Raw genomic sequence first — 18,907 nt, forward strand, 5'->3', positions numbered from 1 at the left:
ACCAGTGGCTTTTGTGGACATGAAAAGAGCAAAAAAGAGGTCATAGGATTAATTCACCTGATGGAGATGCCTCTATAGCAAGTCCTTTTATTTTGCTTTGCAGATTCATTTATGGAGTAAACAAGAGTCTAGAAATAAAAGAAATCCTATTCTAAATGCCACTTGCATAATTTTATTGAGGACTGAATACCCTCAGAATAGCACAAGACTACTGTGGAAAAACCAAATACTGATAATTCCTTTAGATCTTGCCTGTATAAACACATAATTGATTTAACTCAATCATTTTAGTTAAACTGATGCAATCTATGCATGGACAGAGTAGACAGGTACATAGAAAGGCACTGTGGTTATCTTCTCTGAGACATATAGTAATTTTCCACCACCTCATACCAAAAAACTTAAAATACCTACAACAATTTTTTATTTTGCAGTTCTAGAACTCTTCACATTTTAGTAAGACAAAGACATGTGAAAATAACTTGAGCCGCATTACAAATATCAGTAAATCACTGTTTTAACTCCTCAGCAGGTGGCAGTACAAAGTTATTTACAATATCATATTAATTCTGTACTGTATTAAGTAATTTGTTCTTAAGTCTGCAACAAAAGCCCTGGTGTAAGATAATTATACCAGACAGAAGAGTTAACTAAGAGAAAAAAATTTTTAAAAAATAGAAAAAAAAAAAAAAAAAAAATCAAGCTTTCTGCTTCTTCCAGTTCTTCAGGATCACTTCAGCTGCATCCAGAGTGCTGTCTTTCTGCAAAACAAGGAGTATCACTATTACTGCAAGTATGGATTCTTGAAAACAGTACCAGTCATATTTATATGATCCCAAATCAATATTTGGCAGTGTCACTTGCAACCTCTTAATATCCCAGTTGATCACATTGTCATTAAAAGTTATAGCTACAAATCTACACTGCACAAAAAAGTTCTGATTCCTTGCAAAGATTTATTAGATATGTTTGTTCCAAAAATAACATTTTTTCTCAATATTAGTATTATCAAATTTCATTAAACTGGGTAGTCCTTATGTAAATGTTCAGCATTTACACAGTGACGCATTTGGCTGCTCTATACTGGACACTTGTTAGCATAGTTTCCTAATCTTTATGTGTATAGGTGGGTTTTTTTAAAAACTTCATGCAACCAAGCTATGCTGTCTACTTAAACATCAACCCTCTGAATGCGAGTAACCCACTGATCAGTTGCATGACTTGGCTACAACACAATGAATCATACAGGTAGTGTTTAACTTGTTGTGATTAGTGCTGTTCATCCTTGGCAAGCCATATTAACTATCAGCAAGTTTCATTCTGGTTGTTACTGGCTCTGTTTGTATCACTGTCTTTATACCTCATCCTAAGAGCTGTGATAACATAAGCAGAAATTCCCATTCATTACTGGACCAAGCAAAGGTACAGATTCTTATACTAAAACAGAGTTGTCACATTTCATTATGTTGACACTGTGACAGAGCAATACGAGAGACATCTTACAGCACTCAGATTACCAAAGATTATGTATGTACGTGTCCCCACAGCATTTCTTTTCAAGCACAGATTCAACAACTGGGTGAAACACTGGGAAGAACATGTGAAAAATCAGGTGCTCACAAAATCACAGATTCATGATTTCTCTTTTCTTTAAAAAAAAAAAAAACAAAACAAAAAAACAAAACAAAAAAAAAAAACAGATGAGATTCCTTCCCATGTCTTTGTTTCTTTCATAGTTTACAGCTTTGTTTTCTTTCATAGTTTGCAGCTTGTGTAAAACCCTTGGTAATTTCAGGTAAGCTAAACTTCAAGCAGACTTATGATTTTTGTTGCTGGAAACTGAACAGACATGCAGTACTTCATGCATATCATTTTAGTATATCATTTTCCTATACATGGGAATTATTCCTTATTCTGGTTATAGAATCCACTGTAAGTGATTGCATATCCACCTCATACATTTTCAGTGTCATCACAGGTCAATAATGCTTTTACAAATCAACAAAATATCTATTTAAAAAAAAAAAAAAAAGACCTAACCACCCAGTTGTTAGCTATGTCATCCATATTTCTGGTTTCAAGTCCCTTGGCAAAAAAAGACTGTTGAAGCTACTTCATGCTGAATTATACACCAAACTGATTTTCTGTTTCTAAAATCATCCAACTCAGACTGTGGGGAAAAATGTAGCAGTCGTCTATTGCAGTTTTTGATGCTGCATTGATTTTTGAGTTTTGAGTCTTCATGGGACACAAATTTACCTTAATGAAGCAAAAACGTATATATTTTTCAAATTGCCTCTTTGTCTCGGGCCCACAGAATGCTGAAAGTGGAATTGCTGAGAGTTTCTGAAGAATTAAACAAAAATATTATTATACATATATATTAAAAACAGATTTAAGCATGATTTTCTAAAATCTTCCAACATTCAAGGAAAATACAAGGCTGAATTTTGTTCTGAGTAACTAGGCTTAAATAATTTCACATTACTTTTCTTAGACAAAATATTTCAAAGGTTTTTTGTTTGTTTGTTTTTTTACAACTAGCATTTAAGCAGAGAAACAATTGCTGGAACTTAACACAAACCTATAAAATACATTACCAGTATGCTTAGCAATATTTAAGCCACATCATTTCCAAAAGATAGCACGAATACCAAACAATATTTTGAGTAAGCATGGTTGCACTGCTTTGGATTTCAGTAGAAAAGCATTTCTAAAACTAGAATATAACCAGGACATCTTACCTTAGATGATATCATCCATCGGACAAATTTATAATCATAAGGTTGATTCTCATCTACATCAGAGAGATCCACATCTAAGGAAAAGAAACTGTATGATTTTCCAAGCTCCAGTGGGAAGGCATCATGAACAGCATTACACTAACACTTCAGAATAAAGATGTATGCTTTTATTAAAGAAATGTAATTCAGATTATACTGGATCAGCTAACAAGAGATTAAGCCAAATGCTTGGCTCTCAAATCGTTTCATAGTCATAGTTAAGAAATAGACTTTTTTATCCACAACCTTTGCCCCTCCTAAAACTTTGCCAAAGCTTTGCAAAACAAGGACAGCTGTTACAACTGCAAACAAACAGTTTTCCTCAAGCTCATAAAATCCACATACAGGCTAAAGTCAGATGGAAAATTTAATTCCCAATTAGAATTTCTGACCATGTCATGCGAACAAGAAATGAGATATATATATATATATATATAAGCTTAAAATATATATATATATAAAGCTTATATATATATATATAATATATTATTATATAACATTATATAAATATATATATATATATATATATATATTAAGCTTACTTAATGTAGAAACATCAACAATCATAAAGTATCCTCCTTCTGGAATGACAGGTGTCAGCCCAACTTCTTGAAGTAGCTGAGCCATCCGATCACGCTTGCTTTCCAGCTCTCGAGGCAGAGAGTAAAAATAGCAGTCTGGGTCATCCATGCGTTTATAGTCTACCCAAAGTGCTTGTGCCAAAGCCTCCTGGAAATGACAATGTTCAAAATACTCATGGACACTCACATGCTTCCTAATGAAATTCTGTAGTAGGATCTGGCTCTTATTAAGCAAATCAACAAATATAAATTTCACAAACTGCATCCAGTAGTGTAATTTGCTTGTTAACTTGTAGCAAAACCCAAAGCACCAATTGCTCACTAGGCATTCATCACATACAAACGCTCTGAAGCGTTTACAAAATGAACTGAAGCTGAGTTTAGTGAAATATAATCATAAAAATACTAAGAAGTAAACTGTAAGGTAAAGATAACTGTCAGTAAAACAAGACCCTACTGCATCAACTTTTACTTACATTTGGCAGGAAACCCCACAGATTGCTATGAGTGGTGCTTTCTGCAAGAAGCAGCAGTTTGTGTGTCAAAGAAGAAAGAATCCGCAAGACTTCCTTGGTTTTGTTTTAGGTTGTTTTTTATGTTTATTTTTTAAATGTCTGCTCAGCTGATGAAGATTATCATCTTTTTCTAGCAACCCAGAACATATATTTTGACAATCAAAAATTAGTTGTTGTGATTGTTTTATCATGGTGATATCTACAAGTTTGCTATGCCAGAAAAATAACTTCTTTGGCTCCATCTGTACGTACCTGTAATGGAGTTGGGCAAGTATATAGTGTATTTTGATGAACTACTTGCAAATGCTTAATCAGATTCTGAGGGCCAATAGACCAACCAAGCTACAGGAAGAAAAACATGCATATATTACACTTACAGCAACACCATTACTTCAGATTAACAAAGAATTGAAGTTAGAAAATGTCTCAAGTTTTTCTTTAACATTAGTAGTTTGTCCTGGTAAAGAACTCAGAATAGAGTTAGTTTATAACAACTTTCCTCTATAATGCATTTTTAAAAAGTCTAGGTATGAGACAAGAATAACAGCTTCACCTAACATGTCTCAAAGAATATCAAGCAAACTTTTAATTCTCCATATAATGAGTTAGAAGATAAACAGATCCTTTATTAGGAATGAGATTACCAGTTGTTCTAAGTCCATCTCATAGGCACCCATGTCAAGGGTGGTTCGAGCATAAAACAAGAGGTCATTACTGGATCAAATCTACTCTCAGCCAGACAGAAGTCAATTGTCATGGTTCAGTCTGACCACGGGCAACAAAGAAGAAAGCATTTAGCTGCCAAAAGGTTATATATTTTATTGTCCAGTATGTATGTTGAAGTCGGGCAAAATATTATTATCATTTAATATTTTAATAGCATTGAAAGAGAAACTATTCCAAAAGGTATTATATAAATTTGAAAACAACATCACCATCACAATACTGGATAGAGTATTCTGAGTCTTCTCCAAGAGTTTTGAACAAATCATGCTGTGTTTATTTATATATTTTTTCCTCATAAGAACTCACTACTCAACAGACAACAACAAAACAAAAGAGTTCAAGTAGTTGTTCCAGCTGAATGGTATCTTCACTTTTTAGAGACACACAGATTTGCCAGAAACTTTCAAACACAGGTAACAAAAATGGAGCGTGATAAATGCATCCTGTTATTTACTTAACTAAACCCTTACGCTGATTTTCCTTACCTTCCAACCAGTTACACTGTATGTTTTCCCAGCGCTTCCTATAGTTATTGTTCGTTCCCACATACCTGGCAACGTAGCTGCATACAAAATAAAATTAATTGGGTACAAGTGCATTCACATATTCCATGTAGTTTGCTCCTAGCTAAGAACTACAATGTGCTGATGTTTAATTGTAGTGAGAATATTTGAAAACTATAGCAACCGTAACAAGTGAGAAAGAATATATGGACCAAAGATCTTGGCAGAAAAATAAGATTTGGATAAAAGACAGAAAATGAGGAGAGATCTAGTTGGTGAAAATGATGTTAGTTTTCCCCAGGTGCAGAATTATTCATTAAAAAAAAAGAAAAAAATCTAAGAGGCTACTTATTTACCTCATACGGTATTATTTCTGATGCCTAGTAAGGGCACTGTACACAACATTAAACCAAGCACTCCCAGCCGTTTTAACAGAATTGTCCAGAAAACAGTTCAGTATCATTCAGCATCTCTTATCAGAAAATGAAAATAATTTGTAAGGTTCTGGTTTAGAAGTCAGACACCACATGAGTCAGAAACCCAGTAGAGAGTAAATAAATTACATTTTGTTATACAATTTGAACAGCCCTAAGATTGAAACGCAGTAAGAACTAGGTAAGGGTGTCCACAAGTATTAAGGGATACAAGGAAGCTTATCTCCATCTTTGTATTTGTATCTTGTAGGAGACCAAAATCTTTCCCTCCTTTTCAAAGTTGATGACAGAGCAAAGATCTCTTCTGTCAGCTTGCAATTTGCTACCAATGAATTTGTCAGTTGTTAAATTCCCTGTCCAGAGAGATCAACAACAGATTTTCCAAACAAACACTGACTTTCATAAGAAAGGTTTTGCCGCCGTTACATTAATTAGGCATGGTAAAGGTCATTGCAACTCTTCAAAAATATGCATTGTATTCTTCTGAGCACACTTGCCAAGAAAAGAAACCAAACTAGCAGGAAAGAGACTCATATTCTTATTAGCTCACCCTTATTCATTCAACTGCTCTGTGACCTTGAAAACATAAAGGCAGTTTGAACAGATGCATCTTGTAGCTAGCTAGGTCAAGAGTACACACTACTTCCTAAAGACAACTGAACTTGCTCTCTACAAAAATAATTGAATTTCAAAGCAAATGCCCTCTAGCAAGAGATTGTTTTGCCACATAGTCTTAGGAATTCAACCTTGGAGACAGAATGCAACAGCATTTTCAAACAGCAGCAGCAGCAAAAGATCACAGGCGAAGAATCAGCTCCGTTGCTTTTTTACAAGTAGGTTTTAAATAAGCAAACTCTTCCGTGCTTCCATGCCAGATGGAAGCATCATTACATGACACCTTAAGGGACTTGGACTACAATTTACTATCAAAGTGCAAGCTAACACATCTAAGTCTGTTACCTGGGCTGGCACTCAGCTTGCTGAGATGTCTGTTCTCAATCCTCAGTTACAATATGCTACCTCTAAATCCTAATCATTACTTAAAGAAGGTTCACTGTTTTCACAAAGTCAGATAATGATGAGAAACATGATGAAGTGCACCACACTGCAGAAAACAGCCTTAGTGACAGCACAAAGACTGTACTAATTTTATGATCTGTGTTGAGCAACTCTTGTTAAATTATATTAAGGCACCACCACCAGACACTGTAAATTGATGCAATATCTATTTTGTATCTCTAGAAAGGAAGCGTCAGTGCACAGATGGAGTGTGGAAAGTTTAATATGAAAACACAGGAGCTATCAAATAGAGAAATAGCACATGCCATTTTTTCTTACATTTTCTTTTTGTAGATTTAAAGAAGTCTAAGAAACTGAAGTTAAAATGAACAGATCTTGCTGCTTTTACTGAAGTAATGTTATTTCTCATGGTTTTATGGAAGTTTTATGATCATCTTAGCAATAAAGTTAAAGATGATGTCATGGGATTGATCATAGAGTACATGCTGAAATGAATGAAGCTGAGTAACCTATCAGGCTTTACCTTTTCTCATAATCGCAAGGGGTTTTTATTTTGCACGCTGAACTACAGAAAGTCTTCAGTTCAGTTGTAAACGTTTTGGTTTGAAGCATTAAAATGACAAGGCTGATACTAACAAACAATAAAGTTACTGTGTTTTAAGAACTCAGCACCTGTCCACTAAGACAAAGCACGACTGACAACATGAGTGTTCAAACCTGTTGCTATGGCAAAGGAAAAAAAATGGATTACCTTACACCACCCACAGTGACTCTGGTTCTGAAGATGGCTATTTGCATGAACCACCTGCCAGATCTATGAAGAAAGCTATAAACTAAACTCATTTTACTTTGTAATCGGAACAGGATAAAGCACCAGTTACTGTGGTAACTTGGTACGATGCACTGACGCAAATTACAATCACATGAACCCAAAACATTCCATTTTCTCAGCATCTGAAGGTCTTCTAGAAGGTATCAGACAAGCAAAGAATCTGGAAGGTATCATCACAACAGCCACGAGGTTAGGCCACTTTCAAAACAGACTCATAGCCATGGCCAATGCAATTAACATACTAAGCTGTACGATCAGTAGCTGTGTAGCTGAGCTAATAAGCATTCCAAGGTCATTTAGGTATAACTTCCTTTTAATTTTTTATAAGAATCAATTTCTACCGTGATGCTTCCACTAGAGCCCTCATTAATGGAGTTTCTCCTATTGCTACTCTTGATATTTTGAGATAGTAAAAGCTTCAAGTTTGAACTTCTTCCAGCAAACATTATTTCAGGGGTAAGTTTGCAGTATCATTCCACAGCTGCTTCTAATAGATAAGTACCTATTTTTGTGTGTTTATTTCCCTTGTACACCAGCCATTCATACACCTCGTCACTGATGCACAGAGTATCATGTTTAATACAGAGATCAGCTATTATCTGGAGTTCTTCTCTGGTAAATACCTGGGATGCAAGAAAGTAAAGGCAATGCATTAGTCACAGTATTTAAGGCATGCTCTGAAATTATAGTAGTGTTAAAGCAGGACTCTTACCTTGCCTATAGGGTTGTGTGGGGTATTCAGAATAATGGCTTTTGTTTTCGAATTAAATTTACTTGCAAGTTCAGCTGGATCTAAGACCCAATCAGCACTGGATGCAGAGTTTCCACCATTTTTCTTGGAAAAACAAATAAAAACAAAAAATGCATTACTGGAATGCAACTTGCTACTGCCTAAACAGAGGTGCCCAAGTTACCATCCTCAGACACTTTACTAACTACACATGACAACTTATCCAACCAGTTCTGCTTCCCTGGGAGGAGGTGCTCCCAAACAGGCAGGAAGCTAAGATCAAGACAAATTACTGTGACAATGGCAGTCTTGTCCTGCTTGATGCCTGCCTCACAGCTTCCCCAAGAACCAGTTTCCAGGATCTGGTTACTCACACATATAGTGTGTAATGCAGGAAGTGCAATCATATGACAGTAGAGTTTACGGCCTTCCCATACATTAGAACAAGTTATGTGCGTGCCTGGCCGGAAATCACCCCTAGACTAGGATTTTAGCTCCTTCCCTCCTTATCTATGAGAAAACAGCCAAAGAGTTAAAAATATCTACCACTGAGACTCTGGACTTACATCCTCAGTGTACATGAAGATGACAGAAGCTTGGGACAGTTTCTGCTAATATCAAAGAACATGGCCATACTAATTTTCTAATATATGCCTAGAAGGAAAGAAAAGCAGTCACTCAGCCCTCTCAGCAAGATCAGCATCTTGCATCCATAAAAATCCATGCAACCTGCCAACACGATGCCAGAAGTACCAATATGCAACTTAACTACATGATAATAACTCCTTTTTTACCAATAAATACATCAGCTACCACATAATCATTTCTTATTAAATAAGTGGATTTTAGAAAATAAATTCTACTCCGTCACTACATGAGTCACCGAGAGGATCAGAAACCAAATATTCTGAAATGCAACAGATACAGAATTTGCACTGGCATGACCATCCTTCCCCCATTTCTACTGAAAACATTTTCTGATCCCATCCAAACAAAGGAATGTTGATCAGCTTTCAGACTGCACAAATTAAAATAAATGAGAAAATGAGAAACACTGTCCTACCTTTTCCAGCACCAATAAAATATTTTATTTGCTTTGGATTATCATTATCTCAGTCTTGCACTGTAACAATCAATTTCATTTTTGTATAATTGAATATTTTGAAACACTGCACAGAAAAGCATCTCCTATAAGGTTTTCATCAAATTGTATTAGGTATAGAAGTTTCATATAATAAACAATTTTTAAAAAGCTACTCACATATCTCAGTGGAATAAAAACAGGCTTTGCACCCGCCATCTTTACCATTGGTTCATAACAGTCATAAAATGGTTCTATTATTATTACCTGAAATTACAATAGCAATATCAGAAACAGAAAATCTTCAGTGCATAATACCATCATATTTCCAGATTTGCTTTGGTAATCTAACTGGATAATGTTTCTGGCACTCCATCCTGATTTTAAATAAATAAATAAATAAAATCACAGTGTTCTTTCTTTCCCAGAAGGCCAACAGCATCCTGGGCTGAATCAAAAGAAAGATGGCCAGCAGGGCAAGGAAGGCAATTGTTCCTCTCTACTCTGCCCTCTATGGGCCCCATATGGAGTACTGCGTCCACATCTGGGGCCCTCAGCTCAGGAAAGATGTGGAGCTTTCAGAACAGGTCCAAAGGAGGGCCAAAGGAAGATGATCGGAAGACTGGAGAACTCTGGGAAGACCTGATCGGGCCTTCCAATACTTAAAGGTAGCTTATAAGCAGAAGGAAAATCAACTTTTTACATGGGTAAATAGTGATAGGACACGAGGGAATGGTTTTAAACTAAAAGAGGGGAGATTTAGATTAGATGTCAGAGGGAAAATTTTCACTGAGAAAGTGGTGAGATGCTGGAACAAGCTGCCCAGAGAAGCTGCGTGTGTCCCATCCTTCCAGGTGTTCAAGGTCAGGTTGAATGGGCCCTGGGCAGCCTGATCTAATGCCTGATTTAGTGGCTGGTAATCAAGCCTGTACAGGGGGGGGTTGGAACTAGATGATCTTTCAGGTCTCTAAAAAAATAAGAGTAAAAAAAAGCACATAATATAATAATGCCCTTAGACTAAGCATAATAAGCACTACTCTTCTCATTGACAACACACATTGGCTGTTATTCTGTAGTTACAATGTTACAAACACTAACATACAACACCTGGAATGTTTGGGGCCTTGTTGCACAGATGTAAATGTGCAGGACAAAGATGGGAGATAACCACAGCAAATTTTTGAACAGCACAGTGCCCTAATTAATGACATTCCAGGAGGAAGCAAGTATGCACTCGCCATGTCAGATGGAACGTATTCTTTTCAAAGACATGGATTCTACGTTCAACACAGAATTTCCAAACATCAAGGAAATCCCAAAGAATGGCCTCAAGTCTTTAAATTCCAACAGAAAAAAAATTCAAATTGGAAAAAAGGACAAATTCAAGGAAAATTGCTGGGCAGAGGCTTGGAAATATGAAAAGAAAAAAAAAAAACAAAACAAAAAACCTGCAACCACCAACCCAAAGAAAGGTTAGAGCAGAGAACTAAGAGAACTTTTAAAAGGACAGAAGTGAATACCAAAGCAACAAAAAAGAAATAAAAGATAGAAAAGTGAACACATTATTTAAGTGAAAACTACAAAATGCTGAATGCAAAATGTGCAACACAACAAAAGAAGCTTTTGCTCACTGCAGACCCAAAGAAACATTCTCCCAAAATGACATTTAGTATCATTACCAAAAAGACTGAGATGAGTAGTGATGAAGAACTTTTCTGCTTTTGTTGCCATAACTCAATGGTTCAAAATAGAACTTGACATACAGTAGCCTTTCACAGGCAGTACTTTGCATTATGCTTTGTTTTCTGTTGCAGACAACAACCCAGACATTTTCTTAAATAAACATACAATATCATGTCATCTAACAATAACATTGAAGAAACCACTACAGGTATTGCCAAGCATGAAAGAAAAGGGTCTGTAAGCTGGTGAACTGACAGGGAAGACATCCAAAGGATGCTTCTAGAGCTGCAAGTCAAATATGCAGAGGTCTGAATTACTTCCTGTAACTTAACAAATTACTAGAAATCAAAAAGAAGCCCAAACATTAAGTGGACAAACAGCTACCAAAAAAAAAAACCAACAAAAAAAAAAAAAAAGTGAAATTCTCTTTTCAGTGCACATAAGTGAATGTTTCAAATAAAAACTTACTTCATCGCCTTCTTCAATTAAAGCCTGTATTGTACTAAAGAGCGATCCATAACCTCCTACTGTCACCAGGATATCTGTGAGAGGGTCAATCTTTCTTCCACAAACTCTCTCGTATACTTTAGACAAGACTTTCACCAACGATGGATGCCCCTGTTCAAAGCAAAGAAATGCATCTGAAAGAGCTTACACACTGTCAGGAGCACTCCAGTGTTTTGGGGCTTTTTATTTGGGGGAGGAGGAAAGGGGGGTTGTTGCCCATCCTCCCACAGATCAAAGTAACATGTTTTGAAACAGGAAAATGTGAGATGGACCCTCAGTGTTAATATGTTTTAACAGGCAGCATAGCTTAAAGCATTTGTACATTGGGTAAGCAAAGCTATTTTATTTGAATTTACTAGGAAATTCTTTTTGCATAGCTAATACTTTTGAATTTCTATCTTACCATCATATCTCAGGATAACTTTAGGTAGCCTATAGGAGAGCTAGGACAAGAGACAGGAGGAGAGAAGGGAATAAACTGATACCAGCTAATCTTCCTTACTTCCTTACTTATCTGCTTCTTACCCACTCATATCTCCATCTGAAGCGCCTTTCATTTTCATTAACTTTCAACTAAAAATGTTTTGGTGCAAGGAAAATCTTTTTATCTTGGTTATGTACTGCTGGTAAACAGCTCCTGTGATCAGAATGATAAGTCATATATTGCAAACCTCAGACCACCTTTTGCCAGTTGACACAGGTTCGTGTACTCTTCCCAAAATGTGCAATGAACAAGAAAACAAACATAAAACTAAGACCAACTATGATACAGGAATAAAAAGGCACAACTCTGTTTACTCAGGAAGACTAGAGGTTTCCTGCCATGAAAAACCTTTTTTTCCTTCCTTTTTGGATACTTGATGAAAAGAGTGAAAACAGTTCTGGGAGAATATTCACCTACATAACAAATATCCTCCTCTAAATATTGAACACTGTAGCTCTGCACATAAGGCATAAAATTATGAACCTCTCTGTAAACAAAAACATTGCAATAATTTAAGACTCGTAAGTCATTTTTGATTAAAATTACAGCCACTTCTTCCCATGAGTGTGTCAGCTACACAGCTATGCTGCACCAGCCAAGTTACTCCACAACCAACTCACGACCAAAGTGCTACAATACAAGTTACACACTGCATAGTGACCATCCTCCAGAGGGGAAACTTCCTCTTTCTAACACTTCCTAATCTCCACTCAGATCTGCTGATATCATGGGTGAATCTTTTCTTGAGGCACTGTCTCAACTGATAGTGTACTTTCTTCACTTACTGATAGTGACCTTTCTCATGCTAGTATTATCCTACCCAATTCATGTCCACGCTGACCAAATAAAAGGAAAACGTGTAATTTACAATCTTTTAATCTGTAAATTGGTTTATATTGTCTTTAAAGGTCCATGCAATCTCATACACACGCTACCATTTTGCTCTTGAGCAAGTATTCCGCCTTAAGGAAGACTACACAGTCTGTTGTTTGGTAACAGATTAAACTTAATTTGAGACAGAAAAGCATGAACTACCAGTAAAACCAACTTAAAGCAAAGTCAATTTTTTTTTTTTTTCCTGTGGCAAGTTCTCCACTGATCTCAACTCCTCAAGTTCCACAGTACTTACAAAGCCTCGTGTGTACTGATTCAGTCTGTCAACTGCTGCTGCTTTTGCCAGCTCTTCTTTAACATAGCTGGGAGGGCATATATCAGGGAGGCCTTGACCAAGATTAACAATTGAAGGATCTGCTGCCACCTTTGTAAATTCAACCCTAACAGACAAAAAAAAAATACACCTTAACATATCAGATAGAATTATCTTTTCCTTTAAGAAAATTAGAAGACAAAAGTATTTTGCTTTGCCAAATTCACAGTACTGGAAACAGTTTTTAGTAAAGTGTGTTCATGCTGAGAAATAGAGTCTGGGATAACGTTAAGTAACCACAGGAGTCAGAGAACCCAAAAAACAGTTAATTTATTCCCCACAGAATAACTGTTTTACCAGCAGAATGGTGCTCGTATGCACGCACACAAGCGTACAGTTTCTCTGCATAGAGGCAGAAGTGAAACAGTGCCCTCTTTGTAAAATGAAGTAGACCTGAATGAGAACAGGGATATCACATGATTTAAAGGCTAGATTTTGTCAAGTGAAGGGTGTCACTTAAACTACCCAGTCATCTCTGAGGATTGTAACTTCCTTTTTTTGTGACTTTAGGCAATGGATTGCTAGAAGCTTTTTGTTAACTGTTTCCAGTACCCTGTCAGAAACTAAGCTTAAAACTCTTGAACAACTTTGTTTGTATGGATGTTTTGGGGTTTGTTTTTGTTGTTTGTTGTCTTTCACTCTTGTTAAGACGTAGGTAGTCAGGAAAGGGCAAAATGCAAAATTTACCCAGGAAAAAAGGAAAACAAGCATCACAGTTCAATCAAACAAAATTAAAAACAAATTGCTAACAAAAAAAGAAACCCCACCATCTAAGGCTGGATGACCAAAACAACATCGTCTTTGTATATATGCATACTTACTTTTGTATGTATGTACGTGTATGTGTAAGCCCCAAGCTGTTTTCATTAACAAACAAAATCCCGCCTTTACCAGTGATGATAATAGTGCTTTCTGAGCAATTTAATAACTAGCAAAAAGCACACTAAGAATAAGAACTTAAATTACAAAGACAAGCGTAACGGCTTAAAAATAAAGTCAAATTCACTTGGTAAACAAGAAGTGAGCATTACTGAGATAATTATTCAACTCAATTAACATTTAAAATTGAAAGCCAGCTATTCTGCCACACCCAAGAGCTATAACTGTCTTAAGTGGTTTACTAGATGCACAGAAGCCTGTGCCTAATGTCTCATGCACAGAAATAATATTTAACAGAAATTGGTTCATTGCTTCTTCTTTTAAGCAGGTAACAAATATATTTCAGCAGAGACAGCAAGAGCTGTGCACTTTCTTATTGGCAATAATTATCAACCTGGAAAGAAAATACATCAGCCAAAGGCCTTTTCTGAAATTAGCTGATATTTTCCTTTTACTTACCACACATTGCTATCAAGGCCTTCAATTCGTCTTGTGTTTTTGTGTCTAAAGGCCATTGTCTGCAAGATCAAAATATACAGATAGGAGGGCTTTGTTAAGAAAGACAAAGTACTACATTGTTGGATCCTGCATGACAAACCCTCCTTCGTGCCTTCTGAAATATACCACTGCCAACTGAATTCAGTTCTTACTCAAAATTATAGACACGGTCTTTCATTAAAGCTTCTGTTAAAGCTTGAACACAGACTAAGAAGAAAATACATTAAAAGCGTCAGAAATTCCCATTCGTCACTATCTAAAACTGAATTGGCAGCAAGGATGAGGAGCATCGTTTAGCTCAATAGCTTCAAAAAATGATCTAAAAATAAAAATTGGAATAAATACATTCTTTGTTTTTTCTACGATACACTAATATCTTAACAGCTGGTTTTCTTTCATGCCCGATACAGCTTGGAAGTTTCTTTTTCAATGTAACTTTCTTTGCCAATATGATGGTTAGCAAGAAAACAGGAAAGGTAGTTCATATTACAACACAAACACTTTAGAATGTGTCTTTTTGCTGTATATTAAGACCACCACTGAAGGTTTTAGGAAACTGCTCTAGAATAGACCTCACAGTTCTCCCTGTAAACTTTTTAATAATTCTGGTACAAAAAAAAAAAAAAAAAAAAAAAAAAAAGAAAAGAAGAAGAAAATTTGGGAAAAGAAAACCATCAAATTTATTTGTATGCACAAGCAACAAAGAAAATAATCATAAAGCAGTGCATGTCCATTTCTGTCTGGAAATCAGCTTGAAAAGCAATTCACATAGAAAATAAGACCCTTAGGGCCCCAAACACTACAGTTTCTTTGAGTCAGAATATTAATTTTAGTGACTTTTACCACTGCTTGGTATTACTCATTTATGAAGGATTCAAAAACCATACTCCAGCTACCACGCTTTGAGAAGGACTAAATACCTGAGTTGCCATTACGTTTAAAGTTTCAACTTTGAAACAGTGGGATTGACTCACAGCTGTCATTTCATGCAGGTATGTGTTTGTCCTCAATCATTTTACAGCAATGAAGCTCCTACATGTGTAACAATTTGAAACATGGGAAAACAATTAATAAACTAACGTATTTTGCTGCTCATTTGTTTTCTGCATGGATCTAATTCTGACCTCATCTGTAAGAAACAATCATCCAAAGAACAACACATAGCAGGACATCTTTTGTTTATCCTCAGGGAGCAAACAGTAACTAGACAGACATACATCATAGTTAAGAGTGAGTTTTGACTGGGTGATCAGTACTGCATCTATTAAAAACATGCAGTTTAGAGGATGAATCCAATTTTACAATGTTTGTCTTGGTAAATACAATTAATGTCTGCCAGTACTGTATAAATACCAATAATACAAGTTAAACTGAGCCCTTCTCCACATACACTTCCTTTTTTTTTTTATTCCTCTCCACATGCAGCACTACTACTCACACTATAACAAATAAGAAACATTCTTTGAAACTTTCCAGCTAAAAATGAGAATTCTGTACAGTGCCATGGGAAATCTGTTCTATTGATCAGCTCCTCCTAAAATTGTCTCAATTCACTAAAAGTCTTTCCACTGTAGGACTTTATCCTCAACTGTAACATAGATCTTAACTTCAGTAAGTAATTTCCCATAGCTAAAAATATGTAGGCAAGTAAAGTAAGCCTGTTACAGTCCTCACACTACCTTAAGTTTAAACACTTAGTACTTCAGGTCTACTTTTTTTTCTTTGTGCCTTGAAAACAGCTTCAAAACAGAGCAACTAAACTTGTACCAGTTTTCAGATGTTCAGCTTACAGTAGAGTTCACAATGCCAGCTACTTTGAGAAAGTGAACAAATAACACTTATAAATGATACCCTAAGGACATTCTTTCTTCTAAAAGGTCATGAGAACTCTGAAGGTTCCTTTTTAGTGTAGCCCAATTACATCACAGCTTGATAATCTTCAAGCCTTTTTTGCATGCAGAGCGAGGACTGCCATGAATTTAAGATCAGTGTTAAACTAAGAGCCATGTCCTTATCAAGCTCTAACTCTAACCTCCTGCTTTCCCTAACACTGATTGCTTTAGATGGAAAGTCAAGTGCTGCTTGTATTTATCTTTTTTCATAATACAAAGAAACTTGTGAGCAAATTGAATGGCAATACTGTTTGTGTTTACTGCTTAATGACAGAAACACATATTTGTACATAAATTGTGGAATTCAATGTCAAGAGCTGCAAATGAAGTTAAAATCTTAAGTAAATTCAAAAATAAAGACAGGATGACATTTCAACTTGGTCAGTAAGAACATCCAGGTACTTTAAACAGAATAAAAATACAGCACAGGAAAAACTGACTTAAGCCAAATCTGACTTCCCAAGTGACTTATATGTGAAAACAAGCCTCTCACTTGAGCAAACTATGCTACAGTTATCTGTATAACAGCTTCAGCAGCTGTTCTATAGGATCTGACACGTGCCTTGGTTGATCCAGCTTGCTAACTAGATGAACTGCTCTGTGACCTGGGAGCACAAATGACATGCCAGAGTTCCATACACAACACCAAGCTTAACCTCTAGGCACACACCGCATCACAATGCTTGTTTTCTCTTAAGCTGAAGTTAAATAATCTCAAATGCAGTTAAGCAGGGAAATTAAGGAGATTCTATAAAAAATTAAGCTTGCAGTGCTTTTATATCCCTTGCTATTGCAGCATCAAAAAATCACAACTATCCCTGCTGAATTAACAGAAAGCTGAGATACAAAGGAATTGACGTACCGAAGTTCTGTGATAAAGCTGGCAGGAATCACTCCTACATCTCAGGCTAATGCTCTAACAGTTAGGCAATCCTTTCAGCTCCTACCTGTAGCACTGACCTTAAAAACTGAAATGGTTATACAGAGCAATAAGTGCCAAATTCTGTTGTGTTCACGAGGTTAAATATTTAACTTGTTAGAAAACTTACTTTAGTCTTAATATTAAATGCTTGGGTCAAGGTAACTAGGAGTAAAGAAAATACAGCTGATGTGTATTTATTGGCAGCATTACAAAATCAGTGCCTCACTAAAACAAAGTAGTTTTATCAATGAAGTAGATTGAATACTTACATCAGAGGCTGAAAGCTTGATGGACCTAGAAAGTAAATTTGTTTGTAGATGGTACGTTCCAATGCCACGGCAACAGAGGCTTCGTGAAACAAAAAGCATGCCTGTATAACAAGTAAGTAATCTGAAAAAAACCCTTATATTGCCAGAACAAGTTTCTTAAACATCACCAAGCATTTTTAAATGATAAAACCTTCTCCTCCTGTCAGTGTTTTTCTTTCTTTGAAATCAATTCTAGTAAATTATTACCTTATCACATTCTATATGAATCAAGGATGAAACTGTAGCTGACAATTAAAGTTAAAATTTTTCTGGCTGTCATACAAAATGAAGGTTTCCTCTATTTGAGAGCAATAACCTTTCTATTTTTTTTCCTTACAATGAAAATTAAGACTTAAATGCAATTGAAAGTCTCTGTTAGAATTGTGAAAATGCATTTGTCTAATACAAATTGCTATCAGAGTTGACAATTTATACACAATATAAAAAGGACCCAACATTAAAACCAGTCTCAATTTTCAGGTGTTTCAAATTCAGCATTCAGAAACTGAGATAATGGAAATGACCAGTCACACTGGAGTAGCAGGTCTATGCAATTTATGTAAAACTAAAGAGTTTTGCCTCAATGACTTGGGCAAACATTAAATATTTAGCATGGCTGAAAATAGCCAGAAAGGATGTTCTGCATGAAGTAACAGATTGTTCGCTGGCTGCAAAAAACAAGCCATGTTAATCAATGACTGCAAAGAGACAAATGAGCAGATACCTCAGGTAGCTACTTCTAAGTTTGTTTAAACATATGCATCAGATGGCAACGTGAAAATGAACTGAATTTGTAAGAGAAAAACATAGGAGCTTTTCATTAGGAACAATGGATTTATTCCCATAAAGCAGTGTTCCTTACACTGAAAATGTAAATAAAGACCACCTCCTTTTAAGGATGCCTCTTATAATACGTTTTAAAAGTATGTTATTTTGCCTTTCTTTTTCCAGTACTACAAACTCAGTCTCGGTTCTGAAATTAAGGTCCTTCTGACACGACACTGAGTTGTACCTAAGACAATTAGAACCTTGGGAATATCCATAGAAGCCCACGGCATTTAGTGATCTGCAAAAATGTAATTCACTGATTTTCCTTTAAAAGCAGAAACAGTAGCAATGTCCTCAACTCTGGTGGCCAAAGGACTAGAAAAAATACACAGCCATTAAACATTTCACACCAGTCAGCAGATACCCTGAGAGACACAAAAGAAATATATATGTTTAATAAGACCCGTAACTACATTTAAAGTTACTTTAAATAACAGCACTTAGCATATTTGACATAAACTTTGGTAGCTACAAAGACAAAAAAGATCGTGAAG

General features: G+C 35.9%; 1 protein-coding gene across 1 annotated transcript; it reads right to left on the reverse strand.

The window, feature by feature from the left end:
• Window positions 1-698: 698 nt before the first annotated feature.
• On the reverse strand, window positions 699-17,645 carry KYAT3 (kynurenine aminotransferase 3; the record flags this gene model as incomplete). Its single annotated transcript, XM_079535393.1, has 13 exons — window positions 699-761; window positions 2,260-2,346; window positions 2,745-2,818; window positions 3,326-3,512; window positions 4,132-4,221; window positions 5,091-5,167; window positions 7,897-8,017; window positions 8,107-8,229; window positions 9,386-9,472; window positions 11,357-11,506; window positions 13,009-13,153; window positions 14,425-14,483; window positions 17,547-17,645. The coding sequence occupies 13 exons, from the start codon at window positions 17,643-17,645 to the stop codon at window positions 699-701; spliced, it is 1,362 nt and encodes a 453-aa protein (XP_079391519.1).
• Window positions 17,646-18,907: the final 1,262 nt, after the last annotated feature.

Source organism: Tetrao urogallus (genome assembly GCF_951394365.1).
Source record: "Tetrao urogallus genome assembly, chromosome: 5".
Classification (NCBI taxonomy): Eukaryota; Metazoa; Chordata; class Aves; order Galliformes; family Phasianidae; genus Tetrao; species Tetrao urogallus.